Source organism: Notolepis coatsorum (genome assembly GCF_963971535.1).
Source record: "Notolepis coatsorum genome assembly, chromosome: 15".
Taxonomy (NCBI): domain Eukaryota; kingdom Metazoa; phylum Chordata; class Actinopteri; order Aulopiformes; family Paralepididae; genus Notolepis; species Notolepis coatsorum.
Genome location: NC_140179.1, coordinates 79,019,082 through 79,044,801, shown reverse-complemented (window position 1 = coordinate 79,044,801; position 25,720 = coordinate 79,019,082). Strand labels below are relative to the sequence as shown.

The 25,720-nt window shown below is 43.9% G+C and overlaps 1 protein-coding gene across 1 annotated transcript; it reads left to right on the top strand.

The window, feature by feature from the left end:
• Window positions 1-1,168: 1,168 nt before the first annotated feature.
• On the top strand, window positions 1,169-25,511 carry LOC311241843 (uncharacterized protein). The gene is made up of 10 exons (XM_084330776.1): window positions 1,169-1,301; window positions 2,044-2,249; window positions 2,538-2,639; window positions 2,739-2,834; window positions 11,166-11,276; window positions 12,154-12,271; window positions 15,942-16,562; window positions 18,862-19,000; window positions 19,108-19,166; window positions 23,319-25,511. Exons 1-10 carry the CDS (start codon window positions 1,268-1,270, stop codon window positions 24,854-24,856), a joined length of 3,024 nt encoding a protein of 1,007 aa, XP_084186902.1. The 5' UTR covers window positions 1,169-1,267; the 3' UTR covers window positions 24,857-25,511.
• The last annotated feature ends 209 nt before the right edge of the window (window positions 25,512-25,720 follow it).

The window sequence follows — 25,720 nt, the reverse complement described above, 5'->3', positions numbered from 1 at the left end:
TCACTCGCTGCAGCGCCGAGGCTCACCATACGAGAAATATTCAGTTTCAATCTGTTTGCGCATTTAGTATACAGTCACAGTGTTCGACTTACGTGATGATTTGCTCCATTTTGATGTAAACGCCGAAGAATAATCCTCACACAATGTTATCCAATATCCAGCCTGAATTTTTCAAGGGCTTTCGAAAAAGCCGCCTCCCCCAACATGTCGTATACGTCATGCCGACGAACCGTGGCCCGTGGGCACTGGATCAAACCATTAAAGTGGGGGGTCACACAATCTTTGGAAACTTAAAAACTTGCTATTAAGTGTCATTGCGTATTATTAATTTGATTGAAATTACGTAGTTATGGTTAGATAATATTTATATATTGGGGGGGGGGGATATATCAATGATCAAAAAGTGAGGGAGCAAAGAGACAAATTTGCTCCCCCAAGTTCAATACTGGTAGAGCACCCGCTTCGCCTGCTCTTATACGTAGGCGTCTATGCATCCGAGAACGAAACACATATCTCTCATATGTTTCATTCTTTTTTGGAGAGCAATGAGCATCAAATTTCTCAAACACTTTATCCAAATTTATGTTATCCGCTTCCTCTTCATACACAAATGTATTGTACACTTCTATGGCCTGTGGGCCTGCTATTGTTAGAAGTAATGCTACCTTCCTGGAATCCAACTTGTTTTCCAGTCCCAAGGCCACAAGGTATAGCTGGAACTGCTGTTTGAAGGTACGCCAGTTGCTGTCGACATTTCCAGTTAGTTTCAAACTCTCCGGTGGCTTTAAGGAATCCATGCCACCTGTCACAATGTAGTTTTTACTCCTGGTACCATGTTTTGTTCAGTGGTTCAATTATGAGTTGAGTCCTTGCTCATGAACACCAGTACTTTATTTTACTACCACAGCACAAGTTACATGTTATCTCCAGATGGTCGTTCTTACTTCCTGGATGTTCTACTTATCAGAGCCTATCATACTGACACCTAGTGGTGCAAAGTAATCATAACATCCTTAATCATCACATGCAGATATATTGCCGACCCCTCCGGCCCAGTAGGTGGCAGTGTGCACCTACGCGCGCTGTTTTTCGATCCGCCATTAAATGAGAGAAGAAGAGGAAGAGAAGTGGAGGAATCGGGTGCTGCTTGCGTTCCGAGCGCGCATGTAGCCAGTCAGTCACCACGAAACTACAGCGCAAACCATTTAGATTCATAATTTGACACACATTTGAACGGCGAAGGAGCGGATATATATTTTTTTAAATCATGGAAGCCCGTGGACCAATTGACGGAATCATTGGTATGTAATTCGAAAGACGTGATACATCTAGAATGGGCTATATTTATTAATCGACTAGCTAGCCATGTTAGCTGGCCCAGACTATTTCATGGAATTAAAACATCAACTAGCCCATACGAAGCGCGTATTCTTCCATAATTATTATGATGGTCGGTCGGCAGCACGTCATATTTTTGATGCACACTCCTACGCAGAATGTTGGACGACGTCGCAGTGACGTTAGAGGCAGCTCTGAGTGTGTGCTGCTGACGTCACTTTATAACTCCAGTGACGTTAGAGGCAGCTCTGAGTGTGTGCTGACAATGACATCACTTTATAACTCCAGTGACGTTCGAGGCAGCTCTGAGTGTGTGCTGACATCACTTTATAACTCCAGTGACGTTAGAGGCAGCTCTGAGTGTGTGCTGACATCACTTTATAACTCCAGTATAACATGACAGTGTAGGGCTGCAACTTGCTCATCTCATATGAACCATTTTGTCCCACTGTAGTAATACCACTAGCCCACCGTGTTATGATGACAAGACTTAAGTTACAACAGAAAATCGTTGCAACTTGCAAAATGGTCAGGGGGTCGGTCGGGTGCATGCTCATGTGACACTAGCCTAGGGTAGTAGGGTAGGTTGGTTCAAAGTAGGTCCCCAAACATGCAATTGTTGTTTCCAAACAGAATGATTAGGCGACCGCTCTCCAAACAACAGCGTCTGCGATCATCACCTTTCCTCATTCATTATCATTTCAGATCCCAGCAGTCTGCCCCTCTCCTCTCTGCGCCTCCTAGTGCCTCCACTGCGGCTGTTGTCTGCTGCTATGTGGCAGGTGGCCAAGCAGAAGGATGTGATGAATTATGAGAAACTACAGAAGTTTGTAGTAATGGTGACAGAGGTGGTTCCAGGCCTGATAAACCACAGACAAAGAGCTCAGCTCGTCTTGGGCCTGAGAGCAAGGGTGGGTATGGTTCAACAATAGTGATAGGAGCATATGTATACTATTATTATGAATATAATATACTGCCATTCTACCATTACTATTATTATTATGTTCTACTCTATTATTATATATTTTCCCCTGCCTGTACCTCCCCTCCCCCATGCTGCTATGACACCGGGATTTCATCAAGGGGATTCATGAAGGAACACTTGACTTGATTATCTATAGTTAACAATTACGATATACTTAAACATTTCTTATAAGAGAAACAGTTTTAACAATTTAAATTATGTTTGTGTGTTTCAGCTGATTCTGGAGTTATGCAAAGGGTCATGTCGAGGCTCAGTCGATCCTCAGTCCATCCAGCGCTATCTGGATAGATTGCCTATATCCTCTGCAAACACCGAAGTATGGGGGGAGGGGGTCATGAATGCATGCTTTTCAAAATAAGAATCATAGGTATTTTATACAAAATGTGTACAACAACACCGATTCACTCTCTTGCAGTACAGGGATGCAGATGTGGAAACGACAGAAAACACATTTGTGGCTCTTGTTCAAAGCCTGCTGAAGGAACCAAACGAGAGAGCATATTTCTTTCAGGTTAGACCCTTAATGTTCAAAGCGATGGTTTGACTGAGAATATTTGTCTTATACTTGAAAGTGTAAGTTCAGAATGTTTGACCCCTTGTCCCATTTCCTACTTATCAATCATGTTGCGTTGCAAGTCCTTTTTCTCCACAAAATCCATGCTGTTCTATTTATAAATCAAATCAAATCAAATGTATTTGTAAGGCCCGACAACACACGTTAATGTCCCCATGGGCCGGACACGTCTTCTTTAACTCTTTGACTGCCACGCTGTTTTTCCATCTTTACTCCCTGGAGACAGCTTTTTTTTTTTTTTTTTTTTACCATTTTCACGATGTTTGCAGACCCATCGTATATATTCTATATTATAGCTATGGAGACAATAGTATGGCTCATTTGACAGGCACTATTTATACTCCAATAGGGAAAAAAACTTTTATTTCTTCATGCCTTCGTTCGTGTGCTATCCCCATGCTAAAAATAATAATCCAGTCTCGTTTTCTGTAATGCGAGATATGACGTGATTCGTGCAGGTTGCTCGCCGGGGGGGGGGGGGGGTCGTTTTCCGATGCTGGGATAATTACAAAGGCATGTTTTATCATGGGGTTCGGTAAAATAGACCAAAACCCTGTCCACTCTTGTTCCAAGTGTCTTTGTTCAGAACAGGATCAATAAATATAACGTTAATTGGCCTGTTAGCAGCACCAGGGTAACGTTACATCCAGGAACGTACATCCAAACAGCCTGTTTGAAAATACTAGCATCCAACATAGTCTGGTGAAAACACACCTTATGTTATGGATGGATCTTCACTGTTTGTCCTCTTCATAATAATCTCCAATAGTTCGCTCTAGGCGATCGCCATTGCCGAATGTTAGTTGGCTGTAGTCTCGGGTGCTCTCAACTCTGCGACATATAATATTACCTCCTCGGCCGGTTTAACTATAGTATTTTTATGATTTACCAGAAGTGCTGAGTCCAATGTAGTCTGGTGAAAACGCACGTTATCATCCATAAATGTGATCGTTTTGTCCTCTTCATAATAATCTCCAAAAGTCGCGATCGCCATTGGTACCTCTCTACTCACTGCTTGCTCTAGTGCTCTCAACTGCGGCGTGGGGGGGCCCCACACTAAACTAGCCCAGTTCAAAAGGTAGGTGATACTGCCACCTATCGGGATTCGGTCGTCATTTCAATTCTAACTTACTCAGAGGTCCCAGGAACACACACCAAGGTCCGCGTGACTGTTTAGAATAATAATAATAAAAAAAAGGAAAAACGAGAAATGAGAAACAAGTCAAGAAGAAACATCTCAATAAATCAAGAACAAAACAAAAACACCATGAAGTCCAAAACATTTTAAATAAATAAAATAAATGAATGCAACACTCCCAGACATACCCCACGGGAAAGTAAGAAAAAACTCACTAAAACCTAGCAATAGGAAGAAATGCACCACAGGCAATGTGGAGGAGAGAAACCTTAGAAGGGCCGTTCAAGGGGGGATCTCCCTTCTTAGATGTCGGTGATGGTAGTGTTGCAATAAAACAGGCGAAACAGTTGGTAAGGTGTTTATACTGGATACCCAGCTCCTTAGTTAGCTACAGAACTATTATGAAGTGAATGGGGCCACTGCAAAAAAAAAAGCACTTGCACATCCTCAGAAACAAACGTCTTTGCTTTGGATGCACTGTGGAGTAGGTTCAGAGTTTATTTCAGGGCTTGTATAGACTCAAACATGGCCCAATCACTTAACATTAGTTCTATATCGTATTAGCTCCGCTCAGCGTCAACTGCACATATCTCACTCCAGTGACGTGCACTGAATAAAAACTTCACAATGTACCTTTACATACCAACATCCGTCTGGCCACACCCCCATCTGCTACCTACATAAGCAGGGGTGTGGCCACACACTCATCTCCTTCTCAAATTTCACCCCAAGAGAGTGCCTGTATACCAATCACTTGACGTGGGAAAAGAAAGTATTTAGCTGAAAGGAAAACAGAAGAACAAGGAGATACGTTGACGTTATATCTTTATTTTCTCTCTCACTATTTTCGAGAAAATAAGGCGATAATGTCTTCGTCACTGGGGTGTCTGGAAGATGATGATCATTCTGACCTCCACCGGCTTTTTCGTATTAGGGGATCGCGTCGCTGATATACTCCCCACCTGCAGTCCTCCTTGCTGCGGCTGGATAGGTTTGAACCTCCGGTTCTACAGCTTGACTGTGGGAGGCACCGGCTGTTGTGAGAAATTGGTTGCTTTCGGGCTGGGTGAGTAATGTTTTGCTTGCGAGCGCCAGTTGTCTGCTAATGCTATGGGGGTTGGCTGACAATTTTACGAAGGCCGGCCCCAGATTGGGGTCCTCTGCTCTGCCTCTTAGGCGACGGACGGAGGGTCCTGGTCTGACGCCCATGATGGTCAAACTAGTGGGCCGCGACCGAGATCTGGTTTGAACCCGGGATTCTCTGGACAAGCGGATGCTTCTCTGTCCCGTGAAGGCCCCATCTTTCACATGAATGTGAGAGTACACCCTAAACACGAGGAAATGTGGGTCTGGATCTTCTTTATCGGTAGTTCCATGCTCAAGTCGGCTGCAGCCCGTATGGGAATCGTGCAGACTCCGCTGTATGTCTGGTAAATCACAGTTGAAAACAGTTGACATTTATTTTTCTCTTCTCTCTTAAGGCCTCTACATGCTACAGCAACTTCAAAGCAACTGCACCACAACATCGACAAAGCAACAGTGTTTTAGACACTCTGCCTTTATGCTTCTGCAACATCGACGCGCAAAGTTAGTTTAACTAAAGTTAGTTTAGGTTCGTGTTAACGTTAGATAATGTACAAAATAAACGTATTTCCGGTGCTTTTAGACGTCGCTCTTTTATTTTGAAATCCCCGACCGGAAGTATTTGTGATGTATTCTGCTTGTGTAACTTTTTAGGTTAGTTTTAACGTTAGCTGGCAGCTATATCTATGGCTACAGGCACTCGAGGTCGAGGAAGAGCTGCTGAATTTAATCGGCAGGAGGAGAGAGAGCTTGTCAAAGCTGGATATATCCCTGTGGCTGTGGTTGTAGGCACGAAAATGCAGCTCGAACTACCTGTTTATATTAAATTAATATACAACTTGTAAATTCTGAATGGCATTAACGTTAGTTGGGTATGATAGAGCATTGAATAGCATCAAGTTCAACGCTAGCTGGCTGGCTACAACAATGGAGGATGGTATTCTCTGCGGGACCAATATTATTATATGACAGCCCCGCCCCCATTCGCTAACCAACCAATCACTGCTACGCAATATCAACGCAACGGTTGTTTAGGTTAGATTTGGGTGAAAGGTACGCAACATCCTCACAACACAGTCTACAAGACCCTCTAAAACAACCGCGCTGAAATCGCGCTGATGTTGTGTTGAAGTTGCTTTGAAGTTGCTGTAGCATGTAGAGGCCTTTAGGATGAGGAGGGTTTCAGGCGGCGGCCTGTCTGAAGTGTGGCTTGTTATGTCGTTGTGTACAGTTCAGGTGATAGCTGCTTAGCTTGCGTGCTAGTTTGTGGCCTACTGTTAGCCAGTCAGCTGTTAGCTGCGGCGCTAGCTCGTTGTGTTCACTAGGCTAGGAAACGTTAGCTTGTTGTTATCAGTCGGGAGCGGCTGTTAGCTTAATGCTACACTGTTGAACGTTACTGTGAGTATGACGAGCCTTAAACACTCTGACTACGACGTCATCTTTGACAGAAGATGTTAGTCGACCCTACACCGGGTGCCATGCCAGCGAGGACTTCGTCAACATGGAGAACGGCGGCTGGGTGGCGCAGCGGACATTACCCTAGTCACCAACGCAGGAGACGCCGGGTTCGACGTCGGTTGTCCCGTTAACCAGTGTTGCAGTCCTCTCGGCCTGCGCTCAGGGTGAAGGTAGGAGTCCTGCGGACTTTTAACACTTCTTCTTTCCTTCCCTTCTAAATGTTTTGTAATAACGATGTTTTCCAAAACGTGTGTTGCTGCAATACATTGAGGATACGATGCGTGTTGTGTGTGAATTGTCTTGTCACTGGTATAGCTTATCTCGTATAGAAAATCGGCGTTGTTTTTTACATGTGTAAAAATGAACTGGTTAGTTGTGATGAGAACATGTGTGTTCATGTAACGTTTGTAACGTGGGTGAACTCACAACTAAGTGGGTTAATTAACCTGTGAAGCTATGCTTAGTGACATGTGATTGAGGAATAAATCCTTTTCTCAGCCTGTGATGACAATGAACAGCGTGTTCGCATATTAACAGGGGTACCTGTTCAACCTGGTCGTATCAAGGGTAAGGTAGGAGGGGTGACCCCCCCCGGTTTTTCCCTGGGACTTCCCCCCCCCTCCTCTCAGACATGTTTGTTTACAATATATTGTGTCACTGTGTTTGTGGGGATACGATGTATCATGTAACCCTCAGCTTAAGCTGCTGGGGTTGTGCTTCTGCTTGAGAAACGATTATTTTCCTAGGGAAAAGGTTGTTTGGTCGCTATCATGTGTGCTTAGCAAGGCCTGTGGCCAATACGTAATCGAGGACTTATGTCTCTCTTGTTATGAAAAATGGTGTTCCTCTGTAGTAAGAGTGTACTTTTGCCATTTTTTGTTGTGATGAAGGGTTGTGTGTGTCGTTGAGATCTACAACTGGGTTAGGTTTTGGCCCACAGAAGCACATGTGTAAGTCTGGTACCGGGGCTCTTAAAGGGGCCCTCTCTGTTCTGTGTTTTTTCCTTAGTAAAAATCAGATAGCAGGTTAGCACATGAGCTATGTGAAGCTGTTAAATGCTTCATGTAGCATGCTATGACTGGGTCATGGCTCTACTTTGTCATTACATCGTATTAGGGGTGAGAGGTCGTAAAGGGGTGAACTGGTAAACCTTTCCTTCCCTTTTCTGATTGGTCAGGGGTTAAAACCCCCTGTCCTTCAGGGTTCCTGTCACGTTGCTGTTTCGGCACGTTACAGGGTAGGGGGGGGGTTCCTGGTCCCACGCCCTGAAAGATTGGGCGTGTGCACTGCGGAAATTCCCCCGCCATAGAGTACGTCACTGAGCGCGTTTCTATTGGTAAGACTTCCGTGAGTTGTTCAGGTTCCATGTTATGGATCTGTTTCAGGGAGTTGTCAGAGCCTCCTCCTCAGGGAGAAGAGCCTTCTGTGAGTTCGGACCCTCCTTTCCAGGAGGGAGCCTCCTCAGAGTTTCAGAGCCTCCTCATATTGTCAAGGTGAGTAGAACTTCAAAAAGGAGTTCTGCTCTATTGTATGTGTATTCGATTCAATTCGATTATTCAGTGTGTATTGGTTCAGAGCCTCCTCCTCGGAGAGTCCTAACCCAAGTATTACATAGCTCAATGTTGCAATATTTCTTTTCAATCTATACAGCTCGCGTGGGAAGTCTCTCTGGGGGTTCCCCGTCCTCTCCTTTTTGGAGTAGGTGGACGGGGTATTGTTTAGGGTTTCCCTGACTCCTCGCCTTACAGGTCTGTTGAGTCATGGGTTTCCCCCCGTCATAGGGGTACGTCGCTCACCGTCCCCTCTTATGAAGTGTGGTTGACGGGATGGTGTTTCCCTCAGCCGCGTCGCATGGGACCCATGTCCGTATTATTTTTTCTTTTTTCTGTCTTGTTAGATTATCCATTGATGTGTTTTGGGTCTCGACGTGTACATAGTGCTAGCCCTGGGTGTTTCTGATAGGAATCACGCATGAGGCTGGTGCGCCTTGGTTGCTCGTTATTAAAACGGCGTTTTTATAGGGCAACTGGGATGGAGTTTTTCTCTTCCGAGCGCCAGTTTACTAGGTTTGTCTCGACGAATTCTCGTTCATATCTGGGGGATGTTAACGGAATAGATCAAAGCATAGGTAGAGGGGTCTCACGCCCTTGGGGTGGGCCACTGAGCGCGGTACGAATGGGATCGTCTGGGTGGCGCCCTCTATAATGTTTTAGATCGACACGCGTACCTACCCCCCCCCCTCCTGGAGTTGGGGATGTCGGCGTGATTAGGGAACGGGACTGGTTCTGGTCACGCTGGTCCAGGTCAGTTAACCCGTTGTCCGCCGGGGACGCAGATCTTCTGTTCTGGTACCCTGAGGGACTTGTGCTTTTTTCAGGGGGGGAAATGCCAGGTCGGCCCGGGTGTCACAGGGTTTGATATTATGGAGATGTTCGTTCTCCATTCTTTTCGCCCCTCTCTTCCGCTTACGCATGGCTAAGAGGGGGCTGTTGAGGTGGTTTTTATAGTACTCCTCTGGCATCCCTGTGTACGTCCCGGTCCGCCGGGCCCGGTCCAAAGTCGTTTTCGTCGACCCGTAGGCCTGGGATAACCCCTTTTTGAAAACTGAAACACTTGTACTGCGGTATAGCCAGTGTATACCCGCAGGTGTGTTTTGGAGTTTTTTCCTGAGGGGTTATAGGAACAACCACCGCATGTTGAACCAAGAGGGTGGTTGATTCCCTGATGTGTTGGAGCGGAGTCAACTCCCGGGTTACCCGGTTGAGTGTGCCCCAGCACGTTCATGACGTCTGCCAATCGTGTCAGCCTTCTCTGCCTCGGCCCCTATAGAGCGTCTGGGATTTTTTGGTGGAGGCTTTGACATGGTGCTCAAACAATGCCAGCATACACCCCTTCCGCCGGGGTGCTGTTTTCGGTTGACCCCTTTGGCGCCTGTCTTGTCCGCAGTGCTCCAGGCTCGGGTCAAGTGCCTGCTGCCTGGATTGAGGGATCGGCCTCTTCTGGAGGTCGTCTCCCCGGTGCGCTGCCTGCTCCCGCTGTAGTGTAGCCTCTTGAGTGCTTCGAGTTACAGCCATGCTGACTGCCTGAGTATGCCAGGGTCAGTGTGCCAGGCGGCGTGCTAGTGGGGGGAAGGGCCTGCTCTTGGATGGGCCCTGTCCGAATACGCTGGCGATGTGGGGGGCGGTGTCACTAGTGACCGCCTGGTGAGGTCTTGATGCTGTGGCCTCATTGGCCTCTCCGGGCCCCCTTTTTCCGGGGGGATCCAGTCCCTTCTGGGTCTGGGTCTTCCTTCGCGCTCCGCTGCTATGGCCTTGCCACGGGGTTGAGTTTGCTCTTGACCCCGTGATTTTGGGGGCAGTAACAAGATTTGTTCCTTCCGTTCGTTCCCTTGTGGCATGCGGGTTGTGCGTGTGCATAGTCGTGGGGTCAAGCCACGGTCTGCACACCCTGTGCGTTGAGTTGCTCGAGTTCCTCTTCGCACGGTCGGATCCGTCTCCCTCCCGTCCTCCAATAGGGAGGGTATCCCTCCATTAGGGAGGGTCGGGGGGCTCGGTCCTCCCCGGTTCTGATGGTTGTGGGGGGCCTCAGTGGGGTACATTTGTCGAGCTTCAGCTCCCGCTCAGCTCCCGTTGTGCTGTTGACGCTGAGCGGAGCTAATACGATATAGAACGATAAGTTATGAATATAACCGTAGTTCTATGAGTATTAGTGACGCTCAGCGTATGGACGCCACTGCGGCCCTTGATCTTACCTTGTGGTGAAATTATTGAGAAGGAGATGAGTGTGTGGCCACACCCCTGCTTATGTAGGTAGCAGATGGGGGTGTGGCCAGACGGATGTTGGTATGTAAAGGTACATTGTGAAGTTTTTATTCAGTGCACGTCACTGGAGTGAGATATGTGCAGTTGACGCTGAGCATCACTAATACTCATAGAACTACGGTTATATTCATAACCTATCGTTTTGAGGTTAACTAGCCAGAGCTGAGGGTATCCATCCAGTATGGATTGTGCTGAGAAAGGACTCTACTGATCGACAGCATCAATTTACTTTAAGTAGTAAATTGGGCTAGGAGTCCAAAATTCTGAACATAGACTTTAAAGACCCCATAATGTGAAACATTTATTTTTTTAATGCAGTGCTGTAAGCCCCACATTTAATTAAAACTAATTTGGCTGGAATTTTCCCTAACAAAAATAATTTGAGCCCACAAAGTCAGTCTCTAATGCATTGCCAAAGGACTAACTAATTTAGCTTTTACTGTAAGTCCTGCCTGAGGTTCCCGTTTTAAATTGGAAAATACGTCCGATCAGAGAACAGAAATATACATTCAATGCAATTTCATGGAGTTTTTAGATCTTGCTAAATGTTACCAGTGAACCTTAAGACTTATCTTCTAAAGCAGTTTTTCTGAAAAAGAGGTGGGCCTTTGTGCATAAAGATCCTAAGAGTCAGAATACTAGCCTAGGATTAGTGGTCAGGCCATGTAACCATAGAACCTCACTTGTTAAAACTGGTCTAAAATTGGTATCACTGTCCTAGGATACTTTCTACATGCGGTCATTTTGCAACAAACAAATGTCTTACAGGAGGTGTTCCCAGTGGAATATGGGCCCAAATATGATGCAGCCCTGCATACGTTACTTTGGGAGTTACTCTCTAAACTGGAAAAGCTGTTTCCAGTGCCAGACCTCAAACAGGTATTCAGCGCTACTATCCTTTCCTAGGTCTACACCTTTTGGTCATCTGAGAGCATGTAGATGGTTCAAGCCTTTCCTTCCACATAATGTACCCATGTTGCAAAACGAGAGGTCACAGAATTCAGATTGTCACTGAATGTTAATTTTTTTTTCTTGTCTTGGTTAATGCACAATCCAGATAACAGGTTTTCGTATCTGAACATTTCCCCAATGATTAAATATCTAGAGAGGCACGTGTAATGTGAGAAATCAAAGCAACTTCATTCTCTGCATTCGTGGCACAGGCTGCTTTTGTATATAAGAATTTGTTCTTAATTGCTTGCCTGGATAAATAAAGGTTAAATTTGTTTTTCTTTTTTAAACATAGAAGCCTGTTAGATCTCTAATGGTGATAAAAGGATTATAACCCAATAATCCTTCAATGGATATCAACAGTATTGTGGTCCTCTGCTTGAATGTCACTGAACACTGAACTCTCAACCCACAAGTACACATGAGCATACACACACACACACACACACACACACAACACATGTTGCAATCGCTTTAAACAAAAAGGAATGAGGAATATGAAAGCCACTTTAGGGAAAGAACAGTATAGTATACTTGTATAGTATAGTTTAGATATAGTAAGTATAGCATAATGAGAGAGTTAGGAACCAGTGCCTTCTCAGGAATTTAGCATGTCTATTTTATCATGCACATCTTATGTCTTCTTATTACCTGTTTTTTTATGTCTATTTTATTATTAGTATTATTGCACAACCGATGCAGGCATGACCACCCGCATTTCACTGTATGCCCTGGTATGTATGTGACAAATAAACCTCTTGAATCTTGAATCTTGGATGCATCTCACTGGTGTGTTTGTGTCCAGACGGCAGCGTGGCTGGGCTCGGCCCCTTCAGGCCTGAAGGAATGTGGGGAGTCCGTCACCGACGAGCTGAGGTGCATCTACCACCACCACAAGAGCTCAGGCCTCCTGAAAACACCCTGTGAGTCTCTTCCCACTTTTCATCTCACTGTTGTTTGAATTAATGAATGAATGACTTTATTTGACAATATAAAATAACATGCGACAGTCGAGTCAAGAGTTTTATTTGTCACGGCATACAAGTATACAATGAAATGCGGGTGGTCTTGCCCGCAACGATGTGCAATACAGTGGTACAACATATAATAGAATCCAATAAAAACAACATTGTGCAATAACAGGTAACGGGTAACATGGTGTGACATCTCGGTATCTGTACATAGTTATTTACAGAGCTTATAGGACATGCTAGGTAGCTTTGGTAGTGCAATACACTGTTACTGTTGCTATACTAATTTAAAGTGGCCTTTCCTTTTGGCAATAAGTGTGGGTGAGTGCGGCATGAGTGTGTGCCCGCTCATGTTAAAGTGTTAAAGTGGCTGCTAGTGCACAGCGTGCGTGTCGTGTGTGTGCTAATGTGTGCTTGTGTGTGGATAGTTCAGTGTTCTGTGACACTCAATGTTCATTGTTCAAGGCTCTGATGGCCTGGGGGAAGAAGCTGAGCCTAAGCCTCTCTGTCCTAGTAGCTGGGGTTCGCAGGCACAGAAAGCACAGTCAGGAGATACTGCCAAGGATGTACACAAGAAAGCTCTGAGCTTATTTCCATTGTGGTCCTTGTAGGGGGGTAGGGGAATGAGATGCTTAGACATGCATCATACAGACATGACATCACAACACATCACATTATGCCATTTACCATTTATATACATAACAGACGCATAAAAACATGTAAGGGTGCCTTTTAGCTGAGTGACTGGGTTAATTATAGTCCCCTTTGAACCATGTCTTGAGGCTGGACTTGAATCTAACGGCATTGATTACGATTTTCAGGTCACTGGGCAGACTGTTCCAAAAGACAGCTGCAGAATATAAAAATGACTCCTTCCCCATAGAACTCCTGAATCTGACTGGCACAAAGTCAGTTGAGCTACGCCTAGTTGGGTATGCATGGGTGTTTCCATCCAGTGCCATAGAAATTCATGGCTGCCAAAGGCTTTACAAGAAGTAAATATTTTTTGATCGACCCCCAAAAAACAAGTCATACAGCTTTGCCTTCTTCTGGTGCTGGCAAAATGGAGGAAGAGTAGTGTTGTTGTGGAATATTTTAACACTTTGAATGCCCAGCAGGGGGCCCTCATTTAGTGCTTGAATGCCCAGCACCACTCCAATGTTAACGTTAATATGCCTAATCTATGTTTTAAATTATGGCTATGTGTCTAATCTGCCCGTCGCATTATCAATGACCCATTTCCAGTCAACATTGGCGAAGCGGATTGTTTTTTTATCGGTTCATTTCCGTTTGATAGCATTTTGAAAAGCACTCGTTTTCACGGAAAAAAGAAGAGTTCCATGATAATCGCCCTTTACTGTAATATTCTAGAATGTTGTCATTTTGCGGCCTATTTATGAATAGTTTTCAAATAAACGCTAGATTATCGATAGTATATGTGTACGTGTGCACGCTGGTGCCGCGCGCTGAAAATCGATTCTCTCAGTTCCTGATCACTCTTACAGTCAAACAGTCATATCACATTATAGGGGAAACGCTTATATCTCCGTGAAAAAAGGTCTGATTAACCTAATACTGGTCAAATAGATTCCTTACCTGAGATCAGATGGTATCCAAATGGATTATTCCAATATATGAAAAAATATAGAACATTAATTAGAATTATTTCTTTGGCCACAGAGCTCAGTTTACAATCAGACACACAAACGTGAATGAATGAATGAACTTTATTTAACAGATTGCAGAATGGGTACAATACAGTACGACTCAATACACACAATTGTTAAGGGGATGCAGACCTGAGAAAGACGTTTGTCTTGTTTCCATAAGGGTCCCCCATTTTCAATTCATATAGACATTTATGACATACACAACATACATGACATTTATGGCATAGGGACATATAGGTATTTAGTACTGATACATTTGTGACATAAACGGTATTCAAATATACAGTACTGGAGGGGGTGGGTGGGTGGGAGAGAGATATACATACGGCGGGGAGGGAATATATACATGCGGTGGGGAGGAGACTGTCTATTAGGAGGTGGTGGGGGTTTTGGGCATTTACGGTGGCCAGTTTCGAATTGCAGCCTCCCGTAGGTGCTCTTTAAGAGCGGTTTTGAATGTGGGTAGGGATTCACATTCCTTTACAGCTTTGGGTAGGGCGTTCCACATTGATGTGGCATAATTGCAAAACGTATTTAGTCCCTTGTTTGAGCCGAATCTGGGTTTAACATGATTTGTTGAGCTTCCTCTGGTGTAGTGGTTGTGGTATTCACTGACCTTTGGGAAGTATTTTGACATGTACATGGGTACCTTAGTCGTATAGTGTATCTTGTAGACCAGGCCCATTGCAAGTTGCTGTACTCTGTCGTCTACTCTAAGCCATCCTAGGTTGTCAAAGTGGGCAGGGGTGAGGTGGGTTCTGGGGGTAAGGTCAAGTAGTAGTCTGACCAGTTTGTTTTGTGATGTTTGTAATTTTGTTTTAAGCGCCTTTGAGGTCGTCTGACGTCTGACCAGAAAGTGAGAAAGAGCTCTGGTCAGACTTACAATAAATACATAGTTTGACATGACGTACATAAGATGCCCAGATATTACAAGAAAGGTAAACAAAAATGCCCTAGTGAGAGAATGAAAACAAAAGATGGGTCTAGACTCTAGGCCTGGGCTTTGTTATGTCTTCACACTAGAACTGGAGAAAAAGCCACATGTCATATCTCCTAAACCTTGGCCGTTGTTATAAGAACACTGTCAGACTGTCGCCTAGTTCAGGGGTTCCCAAACTTTTCAGGCCGCGACCCCCGAAATAACAGTGTCAGAGAGCCGCGACCCCCACTATTATAGGAGGTAAACAAATATATAATAATTATTATATATTTTTTATAAATGGAAATGTATGGTTGAAACATGTATGGTTCAAACGCACACACACTAATAAGCATTGGAGGCTTTTAACCAGGGCCGGACTGGGGAAATCATTCAGGCCAGGAAATATAGTGCGAAATATAGCCCCAGTCAGGCCACTTTTTAAGTGGGGGGTACTTCATTTCCTGCATTCTAGTGTAGGTATTTTTTTATTTGTACCCTTTAAATGCCAGTGTTTGTGATGGCATCACAAATTATTGTTAAAAAACAGGCTAGCATATGTATGATTAGCAACAACACTGATTTTGATGGATTTACATTTTTTCCACCAATCACATGCGGCTCCTTTTGTGTGTGTGAGCGAGAGAGAGAGAGACAGTTCTCCAACTTGTGTGGGTTGCAGTGATCTCCTGGTTGTTCCCAACCTAGGTTATCTAACTATTGGCCTGGCCTGCTTCTAAGTTCAGTGGCCTGACTGCATTAAAAAATTTTTTTGTTTTTTTTTGGGAAATCAAAAAAAATAAAAAAAAATATATCATCTGGCGACCCCCCCCCCCCCCCCCCCCCGCACGGCAGGGTCACGACCCCCACTTTGGGAACCCCTGGCCTAGTTAACCTATATTAAAGTCAAGGCTGTACAGAGATTTAACACGGATCTATAGATGTGATAATATTTTCCGATTACAGTAGGAAACTTTGCTCTTGTTTTTGCTTAAAAATATTGACTGTTTAATGTTTATTTTGTCTTTGCTAGATGGACCCTCATCCACTATTGGTAGCTGCATTATGTCAGCATTATCCATCCCTCCCTCCCAAAAAACAACCGCTTCTATCGGACTGGAATCAATGCACAACTATGCCAACATACTGAATCCACTTACCTTTGTCGGAGCAGATCAGTATAGCGTAGTGACGGTTTACACTGAAGTAGAGGTCGGAGCGGGCGAGGAGATAGTCGAGTCAACGGAACAAGCGGATCTCTCTCAACCGGAGACGGCGTCCGTGAGCGAAGACGGGGACGGCTGTGAAGAGGCGGAGACGGCGAGCTCGAGGGCGGAGGAAACCGTAAATGTTGCCAAAGCACTGGAAACTCTGACGAAGGCTTTTGTAATAAAGAAGGAAACCACAGATGAAGATGTACCGGCAGGCCATACTGATGATTCAAATGTTGAGACTTTGAACGATGAGATGGTGGCGGGTGAAGGAACAACAGCAACAACAACTCAAGCGCACAAACAACTTGACGAGCAAACGGAGAGCGTCACGGAGTCCTCCACACAAATGAGGGATGATGATGAAGATGAATCCTCTTTTTTGGAGCAAGAGATGACGGATGCCTCCATTGAAGTCCCTGTTTCTCACGGAAAGGAAGGAGGTATTGCCATGAAAGACACATGCATACAACGTACACTCCTGCCACTGGCCTTGACCAAGGCACTGGCGTTAGAACAAATTAGTTAGAGGACAAATTCCTGGTATATGCTAAATTTACTTGGCAAATAAAGAGATTCTAAGTCAACAGCTGCTATGTATCCTATAGTTCATGGATTCTAAAACCTTAGCCTAGCCCTGGGACCCAGGCTCATTCAAATATAGTCGCACTGGTCACATAGCAAACCAACCCAAAACCGGCCTGTAAAGCCATTTTTGGGTCCTGACCAATAGTTCAAAAAACACTGTTCTACTGTAATTCCATTTATGTGGATGGATTGCTCTACATGGGACTAGAATCATCACACCTGGAATGAATAGGAGTCAAATTAACACATTCAAATCTTAGCCTAGATCCAGCCCCCACTACTGCCCCCTTTTTATTTATTTATTTATTTATTTTAAATGATAATATAATAAGTCTATCATTTAGTGCAGGGAAGACGAGGAATTGCTTGAATTGGGAGTTATGGAATTTGGAAAAGGGCAGAAGTAGTTTTGCAGTTAAAGGGACATCTGTGTTAAATATAATCTGGCTTGTAGATGAACAAGTGATGAAACTAATTTGGTTCTATCGTGTTACTTTTAACAAACCACCATGAAACGTTATCACCTGCTAGCATGAATTGACAATGTTAATCTCCCTTAACACTTTGAGTGCCAGCAGGGGGCGCACGATTTAGCGCTTGAGTGCCACCCCTCTAATCGATGAGAGGACGAGCACATTTTGCGAATGCATAAACTATATCTTAAATTATGGCTATGTGTCTAATACGACCATCGCTTATCAATGACTTGCTTGCAGTCAACATGTACGAAACGGATCGTTTTTTCATCTGTACATTTCCGTTTTATACCATTTTGAAAAACGCTTGTTTTTGGAAATTTCCAGAAAAAAAGAGATTCCGCAGGAATCGCCCTTTAGTGGAATACACAAAAACGCTGATCAGCACACACACACACATACACATATAGGGGACATGTTGATATATATGTGAAAAAAAACTCTGATTACCCCAAGACTGGTAAAATAGATTCCTTACCTGATTGATTGATTGATTGAAAAGTTTATTAACAGATTGCAGAATGGGTACAGTACAGTACAGCTCAATACATACAATTGTTAAGGGGATGCAGACCAGAGAAAGACTTTCGTCTTGTTTACATCAGGGTCCCCCATTTTCAATTCATCATAAACTCATAAACATCATAAACCTCAGATCAGATGTTCTCCAAAAAGATTATTCCAATTCCTGATCGCCATTCCAAATATCAATCGTGTTTATTGATCCAACGCTGGGTGCTCGAAACACATTCCACGCTGTTCTGAGGGACCACAATGACTGCAATCGGCTCGGGTTACATGCCTGAGAAGTAAAATGTGGATTCCGGATTTTCTTTTCCCCATGCATTTTCATTCAGTCCAATCCAATGGGTGCATTACCATCCGGGAGACGATAGGGGGCGGTATTTTCCCTGTTCGAGCTCAAAGCCAGTCCCAATGGTAACGTGGGGCTAGATTGATGAAAAATTAATGGAAATCGCTAATAAAAAAAATAACGATTAAATAACGAGATTTCTCGTCATTGGCACTCAACGTATGGCATGAACTAACGAGATTTCTCGTGGCTGGCACTCAAAGTGTTAACAGATGAACACACCAGTTGGTCCTATGAATTTGTTTACATTTGTAAGCTTCCGCTATAGGGAGGTGTAGTCTGACGTCACTTTAGTTCCCCACGCGGTCCACCCGTTTAGAGATTTATCATTGGGAAAATGTATTATCGGCTATTGTAACAATTCTGCCTCATGAACATTGGCAAGCTTTCCATTTTTGCACAAAATGAGTTCCCTTCTATCACTAACATTATTGTTTAAGCATTTCTGGTTGAAATAAAGTTAGTTAAAAGGTTGTTTAATTTGTTGTTAAAAAAGAACTACACTTACCAGTCGTTCAGTGCTGTCGCCTAATACATGTCACGGCCATTGTGTAACGTTGTTACTTATTTTGCTACTTTTACGATTAATTGCGAGCTATAGATTGTGGATGAATACACACAGAAAGGTACACCATGCCAATGTTCATGCTTTACTTGTTTTAAACGAGACGATTTAGAAATGTGTCCATTGAGAATACATTGCAATTTCAAGTGGGGTGGACCGCGCGGGAAACAACAATGACATAACCACTACACCTCCCTATTATGACACTGCCTTGACTGCTCCTTGTTTTACTCTCCTAGCGGTCTCTCAAACCCAACAGCCGACCTCCCCGACTAATGTGCGCAGATCTACACGTTTTAACACGAAAACTTCCACAAGTGGGCAGCAGTCGTGTAAATTCACGACCTCATCGGAAGAGCATTATGCAGAGCTGGAAACGTATGATCAGTTGTTGTATTTTGATTGCATAATCCCTTTCTACTTTTTATGTTTATGGGAAATTAACGATTTGCTAGATAAAATTGTTTTTAAAATGATTTCCACAGGAAGCAGGCTGACAGTTCTGTTGCCCCCTCTGTCGTAGCCATCAAAGGAATAAACACAGGTAACCAAAAGACTATTTTCTGGCCTTAACACTTTGGGCGCCAGCCGCTTTAGCCATCTTTGTACTCAGTGTGCCACCGCTGTAAAGGATAGGGATTTTCACTGTGCGTTGCAGTGTTTGCAGGGCTATATCTATATTCTATATTATAGCTATGGAGACAATACTATGGCTCATTTGACATTAACTATCCATCGTTCAACATGTGAAAAAGAATAATTTTTTTCATGTATACGTTCGCGTGTTATACCGTGGTGAATATTGTAGTTTCAGAGTGATCCTGGCTAATTCCTGGTAACTGTTATGGAGCAATACGTGAATTTAGCTAAAAGCGTTTGCGTTGCTCGCCTGGACACGCTACTATTTCCAATTCAAAGGTATATAATGGCTATTATGTTTCACCATGAATGCATGAAAGGGGGTGGGGGTGGGGTCGTTTTCTGATGCTTTGATCGTCAGCAACGGCATACGTTTTGGAGTATGTTACATATGATCGTTGCGATCGATGTGAAATCATTATTGGATCAAAGTAGGATTGATGTGATATAGTCCTTACCTTTACTAGGAGGTATCCCAAAAAGAATATTCCAATTGTCTGATCGCGATTTCCAGTATTGATGTCCATCTGGTCCCGGACATAATTTGGCTTATGGATCGAGTGTGCTAGATGCGTTTCAAGTTGCTTGGGTGAAGCGTTAGCCTTGCCTGGACCAAAATTCTCCGCCTGGATGAAATTCGATGTGACACACAGTGTGAAATAAGGTTTCAAAGGGTGGGCGATACTGCCATCTAGCAGGATGCGGCCGGTATTGCACTCTCCGAATCTCAGAATGATTTCCTATGGTAACACAGAGGTCCGTGAACCTGTAATGAATAAAAAAAATAGAAAAAGGGATCTAAAAACGAGTTTACTCGTCTTTGGCGCTCAACGCATGGCGCCAAAAAGCGAGTTAACTCGTCTTTGGCGCCCAATGTGTTAACTCATTGGATGCCGACAACGTTTATATACGTGTTTGTCCGACAACTGTTGAACGCCAACCACGTATATATACGTTATTTGATTGTTATTTCTTTTATTCTATATTTCTATTCATTACAGGCCCACTGACTTGGCGTTAACATTGGGAATCGCATTGAGAATGCCTAGGTGCAATACCGGCCGCATCACGCTAGACGGCGGTATCGAGCACCATTTCTAACATTGTATCCTGGGCTGTGGGATGGCCCCAGGTCACGGGTTTTAGTTTTCCTTCTCGGGCGAGGCGAACGGTTCTGCCGGTTACATTGAAGCCCGTCAAATATGCCCGATCCATATGTTATGGTCGATTATGCCGTCAAGCAAATGGACATTGGATCTACCAGATGGCGATCAAGAAATTTGGTATATTCTTTTTGGATTACTCCCGACCACAGGTAAGGGCGATTTGACGTCAATTCTAGCTTGATCCTGCAATGCTTTTACACCGATCGGGCTGATAACTGTTTTTAGTGTTCAATGCGAATGCCGTTACTGACAATCAAATAATCAGAAACGCCCCCCCCCCCCCCCCCCTTTTCATGGATTCATGATGGAACATAATACCTATATTGTAGATTTGATTCCGGAACAATAGCGGGTTCAGGCAAGAAACTGCAGCGTCTACAATGTAGTTGACGTGTAGGGCTATAACTCATGAATTACCCTAGGCCGCTCTAAAACCATGCTTATATTCACCATGGTATAACACGGGAACGTATGGATGGAAAAATTCTCTCTCTTTTGCATCTTGACCGGAAGAAACTCCATGTCAAATGTATAGTCAGTGTTTCCCACAGGATTTTCAGAGACTATGGGGGCTGAACCTCCGTTTTTTTGTTTGTTTGTACATTTTAAAGTTAAATGCATCAATCTGGTGCACTTTGAGAGCAAAATAAAGAGGCTAGATCTATGATGAACTTTGTGCTCAAAACACAAAATCGACTAGATGCAGTGCTTCCCAATCCTCTCCTCGAAGCACCCCAGCCGTTCAATGTATTTGTTAAATTCCACCACCAGCACACCTGATTCAACTTAACTAGCCCTTTATTAGTTGAATCAGGTGTGCTGGTGGTGGAATTTAACAAATACATGGAACGGCTGGGGTGCTTCGAGGAGAGGATTGGGAAGCACTAAAATAAATTAAATTATTTAATAGAAAATAACAAAATATAGTGGATTACTATTACGACTACTACCACTGCCAATACTACTGATACATTTATATTATATATTTATATATTTTTTTTTAAATAGTAAAAAAAAGAGATATATATATTTTTTAATAACTTTTTCTTTTTGGTTCATTATACAACTGTGGCGGGACTAATTAAGACCGCCACAGTTTAGGTAATTAATGGGAAACCCTGATAGTATTGTATCCATGGCTATAATATAGAATATAGATTTAGCTCTACAAACAAGGTGACTAACTCCCATCGTTTACAGCGGTGGCAGTAGCTACCACAGGATAAGGATAATAGCTGGCAGCCAATGAGTTAAAGGTGCAATCTGGAATCTTTAAATGTAAACAAAGGGGATGCCCCACCTCTGACAACCATAGGATTGGAAAGATGTTTTCATTCTCAGATTGAATGACGAGTTTCTGACAAAAGTATTATTTTATGTTGTTTTTAATCCATTTTGATGCATTCAAAGTTTGGTTTCAGTTTGTAAACATTGGCTAAACATCAATCTAACTTATTTGTTGTTATGATGGGTTATGAAAGTTAGAAACTGTAGTTTTTGCGATGCTGTAGTTGGCCCACGACACACACACGCGAACTAACGTTAAATAATATATTTGTTTCTTTTTGAAGAAATAAGTATTTTAAACTTATTTTATTTTTAATAAAACAACAGCATTTAAAAGTGAATTGTATCCTTTTTAAATGCCCCTTTTAAAATGAAAAATAGTGCCCCTACCATTTCATTTAGCAATGTCTGTGGGAATCCTGTATACAATATAGTGTTGTGTCACGATACCAAAATGTTGACTTCGATACCGATATCGGAAGTATCACGATAACGGTTCTAAAACGATACTGCGGCAAGAACCTAAAAGTAATGGAATTGAATATTAGATGAGAGAACGTGGAAAAGTCTTTACATACAGTGATTATTTATGAATAATATAATATTAGATGACAGAACATGGAACGTTCTTTATGAAATTATATTTTCATTACTAAAATAACAAAAGAATTTGACGCTGTTGAAACTTAAATAATGAATTTATTCTGTTACAGCTACTGATATATAGCTAATGTTAGTGTTTGTGTCAGCACAGGAGATAAGATTATACAAAAAATGATATATATACGTTTTGAATAAAATATGCTCAGGAATCAGGATGGTCTCCGGTCACGTATCCACTCAACTCATAGAAAATACGATAATGTATCTATATTAATGTATCTATGCATCTATATTAATAAAATGGAGTATTGGATAATACAATATGGCATAAGGGAGGAAATCCACTGTATCTTGGGTGTTGGTAGTTGCAGTTCAAGGGCATTGGTGGAGGTGTCCATTCCAGGTCCGTGCACAGGGCCAGACACCTAGGGGTTCAATGATCTTCATCAAGGAAACAGTGACGGGGATGGACAATATTGGCTGTCATAGGGGATCGAACATGTTTCTCTAAACCACCTGGCCACCCTGCCCTTATTATTGTTAATACGTTATCGTTAATAGATGTGACAGTGTTATTGTAGATTTACTGTTTTTAAGAGACCAAAGGCAGCTATAATAATAATAAATTGGATTTGAAGAGAGAAGCGCCTTTCTCAGACTCAAGGACACTGTACACGGAGAGAGAAGCGATATAAAAGAATGGGTAGATCAAAATGTGAAAAAAAATTATGTGTATAGTAAAAAAAAAAAAAAAATAATAAGATAAAAAAAAAGGAAGCAAGGTGCCGTCCAATTGGATGAAGTGGTAACAAGAAAATTAACAATAACAAACGAACAACTAAAAAACGGGATCTGTGGCTTAAAAGAAAAGAGTTAGGGGGGAAGGGGGTGGGCTACTTGGGAGCAGGGCCGTGTTGCGTGAAGGCAAGTGTGAACAGGTGGGTTTTGAAGAGGTAACGGTGTCAGAGCTATCTTCACACGCTCTGTATTTTTCATTTCAGATGAATCTGGGGAGACTACCTCGATCATCTTCACCTGCCCACAGTGTCCCTTCCATAGCTCGGAGGAGGAAAGTCTTCCTCACATCCACATGCAAACCATTCTCACGGAGGAGTACAAGACGCTAATAGCGGCGAAACCAAAGGGAGTTGTGTTTACGCCGTCTCCTTCCGGCACCGACGAAATATTCACTTCAATTAAAGTTTTCCCCGAAGGAGACGTGGTCAAAAAACAGCCCGATAGCCAAACCGGCACAGACGGCACCGGTGATCTCTCTCACACCCCGGGCAAAAGGAAAGCGCTGACGTGTGAAACATGCGGCAAGGTGTTCACCCGCACGTCGGACGTACGGAGACACCAGCTCACGCACACGGGGGAGAGACCGTTCCATTGCTCCCAGTGCGACCGTACCTTCCAGCACTCGTGGGACCTGGCCAAACACGAGAGCAAGCACCACGGGACGCCCATCTCTTTCCCTTGCCAGCTGTGCGGGAACACTTTTGTCAACCTCCGCTCTCTGACCGTCCACCACAAGAAGTCCCACTCGGGCGAAACCAAGCTCCCTCAGATGTGCTCCATCTGCAGCCAGAGCTTCCCCACGTCCGCCGAGCTCCTGGAGCACAGGAAGAGCCACGGCGGCAGCCTGTGCTACGTCTGCCACCAGTGCGGCGAAGGCTTCGACTCGCTGCTCGCACGCTCGCAGCACCGGCAGACCCACCTGGTCAAACGCCAGTTCAAGTGCCCGCACTGCGACAAGACGTACACCCGCCGGTCCGACGTCAAGAGGCACCTGGCCACCCACACGGGCGAACGTCCGTACCCCTGCGACCAGTGCAGCAAGCGCTTCTCCCTCCGCTTCATGCTCATGAAGCACCTCAAGGTTCACACGGGCGAGCGACCGTTCCAGTGTTCCCACTGCCCCAAGAGGTTCACGTTGGTGTCCATCCTGGCGAGACACGAGCGGATGCACACGGGGGAGAAACCGTTCCTCTGCTCGCAGTGCGGAAAGGGCTTCCTCTCCCAGGGGGAGCTCTCGAAGCACCACCGGTCCCACGTGGACGACAGGCCCTTCTCTTGCAACCAGTGTGACAAGCGCTTCAAGAGGAAGAAGACCCAACAGGAACACATTGTCTCCCACACCGGCGTCCGCCCGTACCCCTGCGCCTACTGCGGGAAGGGCTTCACCAAGCCGTACGCACTGACCAGACACAACCTCATACACACGGGCGAGAGGCCCTTCCCTTGTTCCTACTGCGAGAAGACTTTCCTCACCCTCGGCGAGGTGCAGCTACACGAACGTACGCACACCGGGGAGCGTCCGTACCCCTGCACTGTGTGCGAACACAAGTTCAAGAGCTCCTCGGAGCTGGCGCGACACAAACGCTGCCACGCCGGGATGAAGCCGCCGAGACCGCACTGTGAGCAGTGTATGAAGACGTTCACGTCCAAGGCTAAGCTGAAGAAACACATGGAGAATCATACGGAGGGGGGAGGGGCAGCCCCGTCTTTGACCACTGAAATTACTGTGCAAATAGAGTGACTTGATTTTGAAATTAGAAGCTTATGAGATAAGGATTACGATAAGCCTTTAGAAATTACTACATGCTACATACCAATGTATATTGAGAGGAACTGATTCAATAATAATGTACAGTGTCTTGTTCCAGATGGCTTTAAATGTACATTCATCAAGTTCAAAGATAACAAAAAATTAAAAAAATAAATAAATAAAGAAGAAAATAATCAATCAGGATTAAAGCTAACTATGTTTCAATTGTTAAAGGTGGACTACAGTATGTCGTTTTGTCGAAAGAATTAAGAAATCCGAAGGCATATTTTCATCAAACAAACTGCCCTCAGAGGAATTGGGTCATTGGGTCCCTGGAAACACAGTTTGAAGCTAGAAATCTACCAGAGTAATTATGTTGTTTACAAAGGCAGGGTCCACAATTTAGTTGATACTATGCTTAGCCTTTGGTTTTCAGTGCCTCCAAAATGATCTTGTTTTGATTTAATGGTGTCATAAGATAGAATAATTGCATGTAGTAAATATGTTGCTGGCAAACCATATGGGAAAAGATATTCCTTTACTACAGTTTCTATGGAATAAAACATTTTCTTATATATTTTATTTTTCTTAAATGGAAATACATTTGACTGGAATCTTTGGTGCTGCATAAATGCAATTTTATGGGAACCAGCTATTTTACAGCTAGGGCCTCTTGCACACTGAAGTGTAGCACATCTGGAGAGGAAGACGTAGATTCTTGTAATTCTCTATTAAAACTCAAACGTAATAGGACTTTTTGCCTCTTTGATTGTATTGTAACCTCGTATTTTAAAGGCACAGCAGTGCCGTTCAAAATGAACTAGTAAATCCATAGGGTTTTTGTATGCACCAACC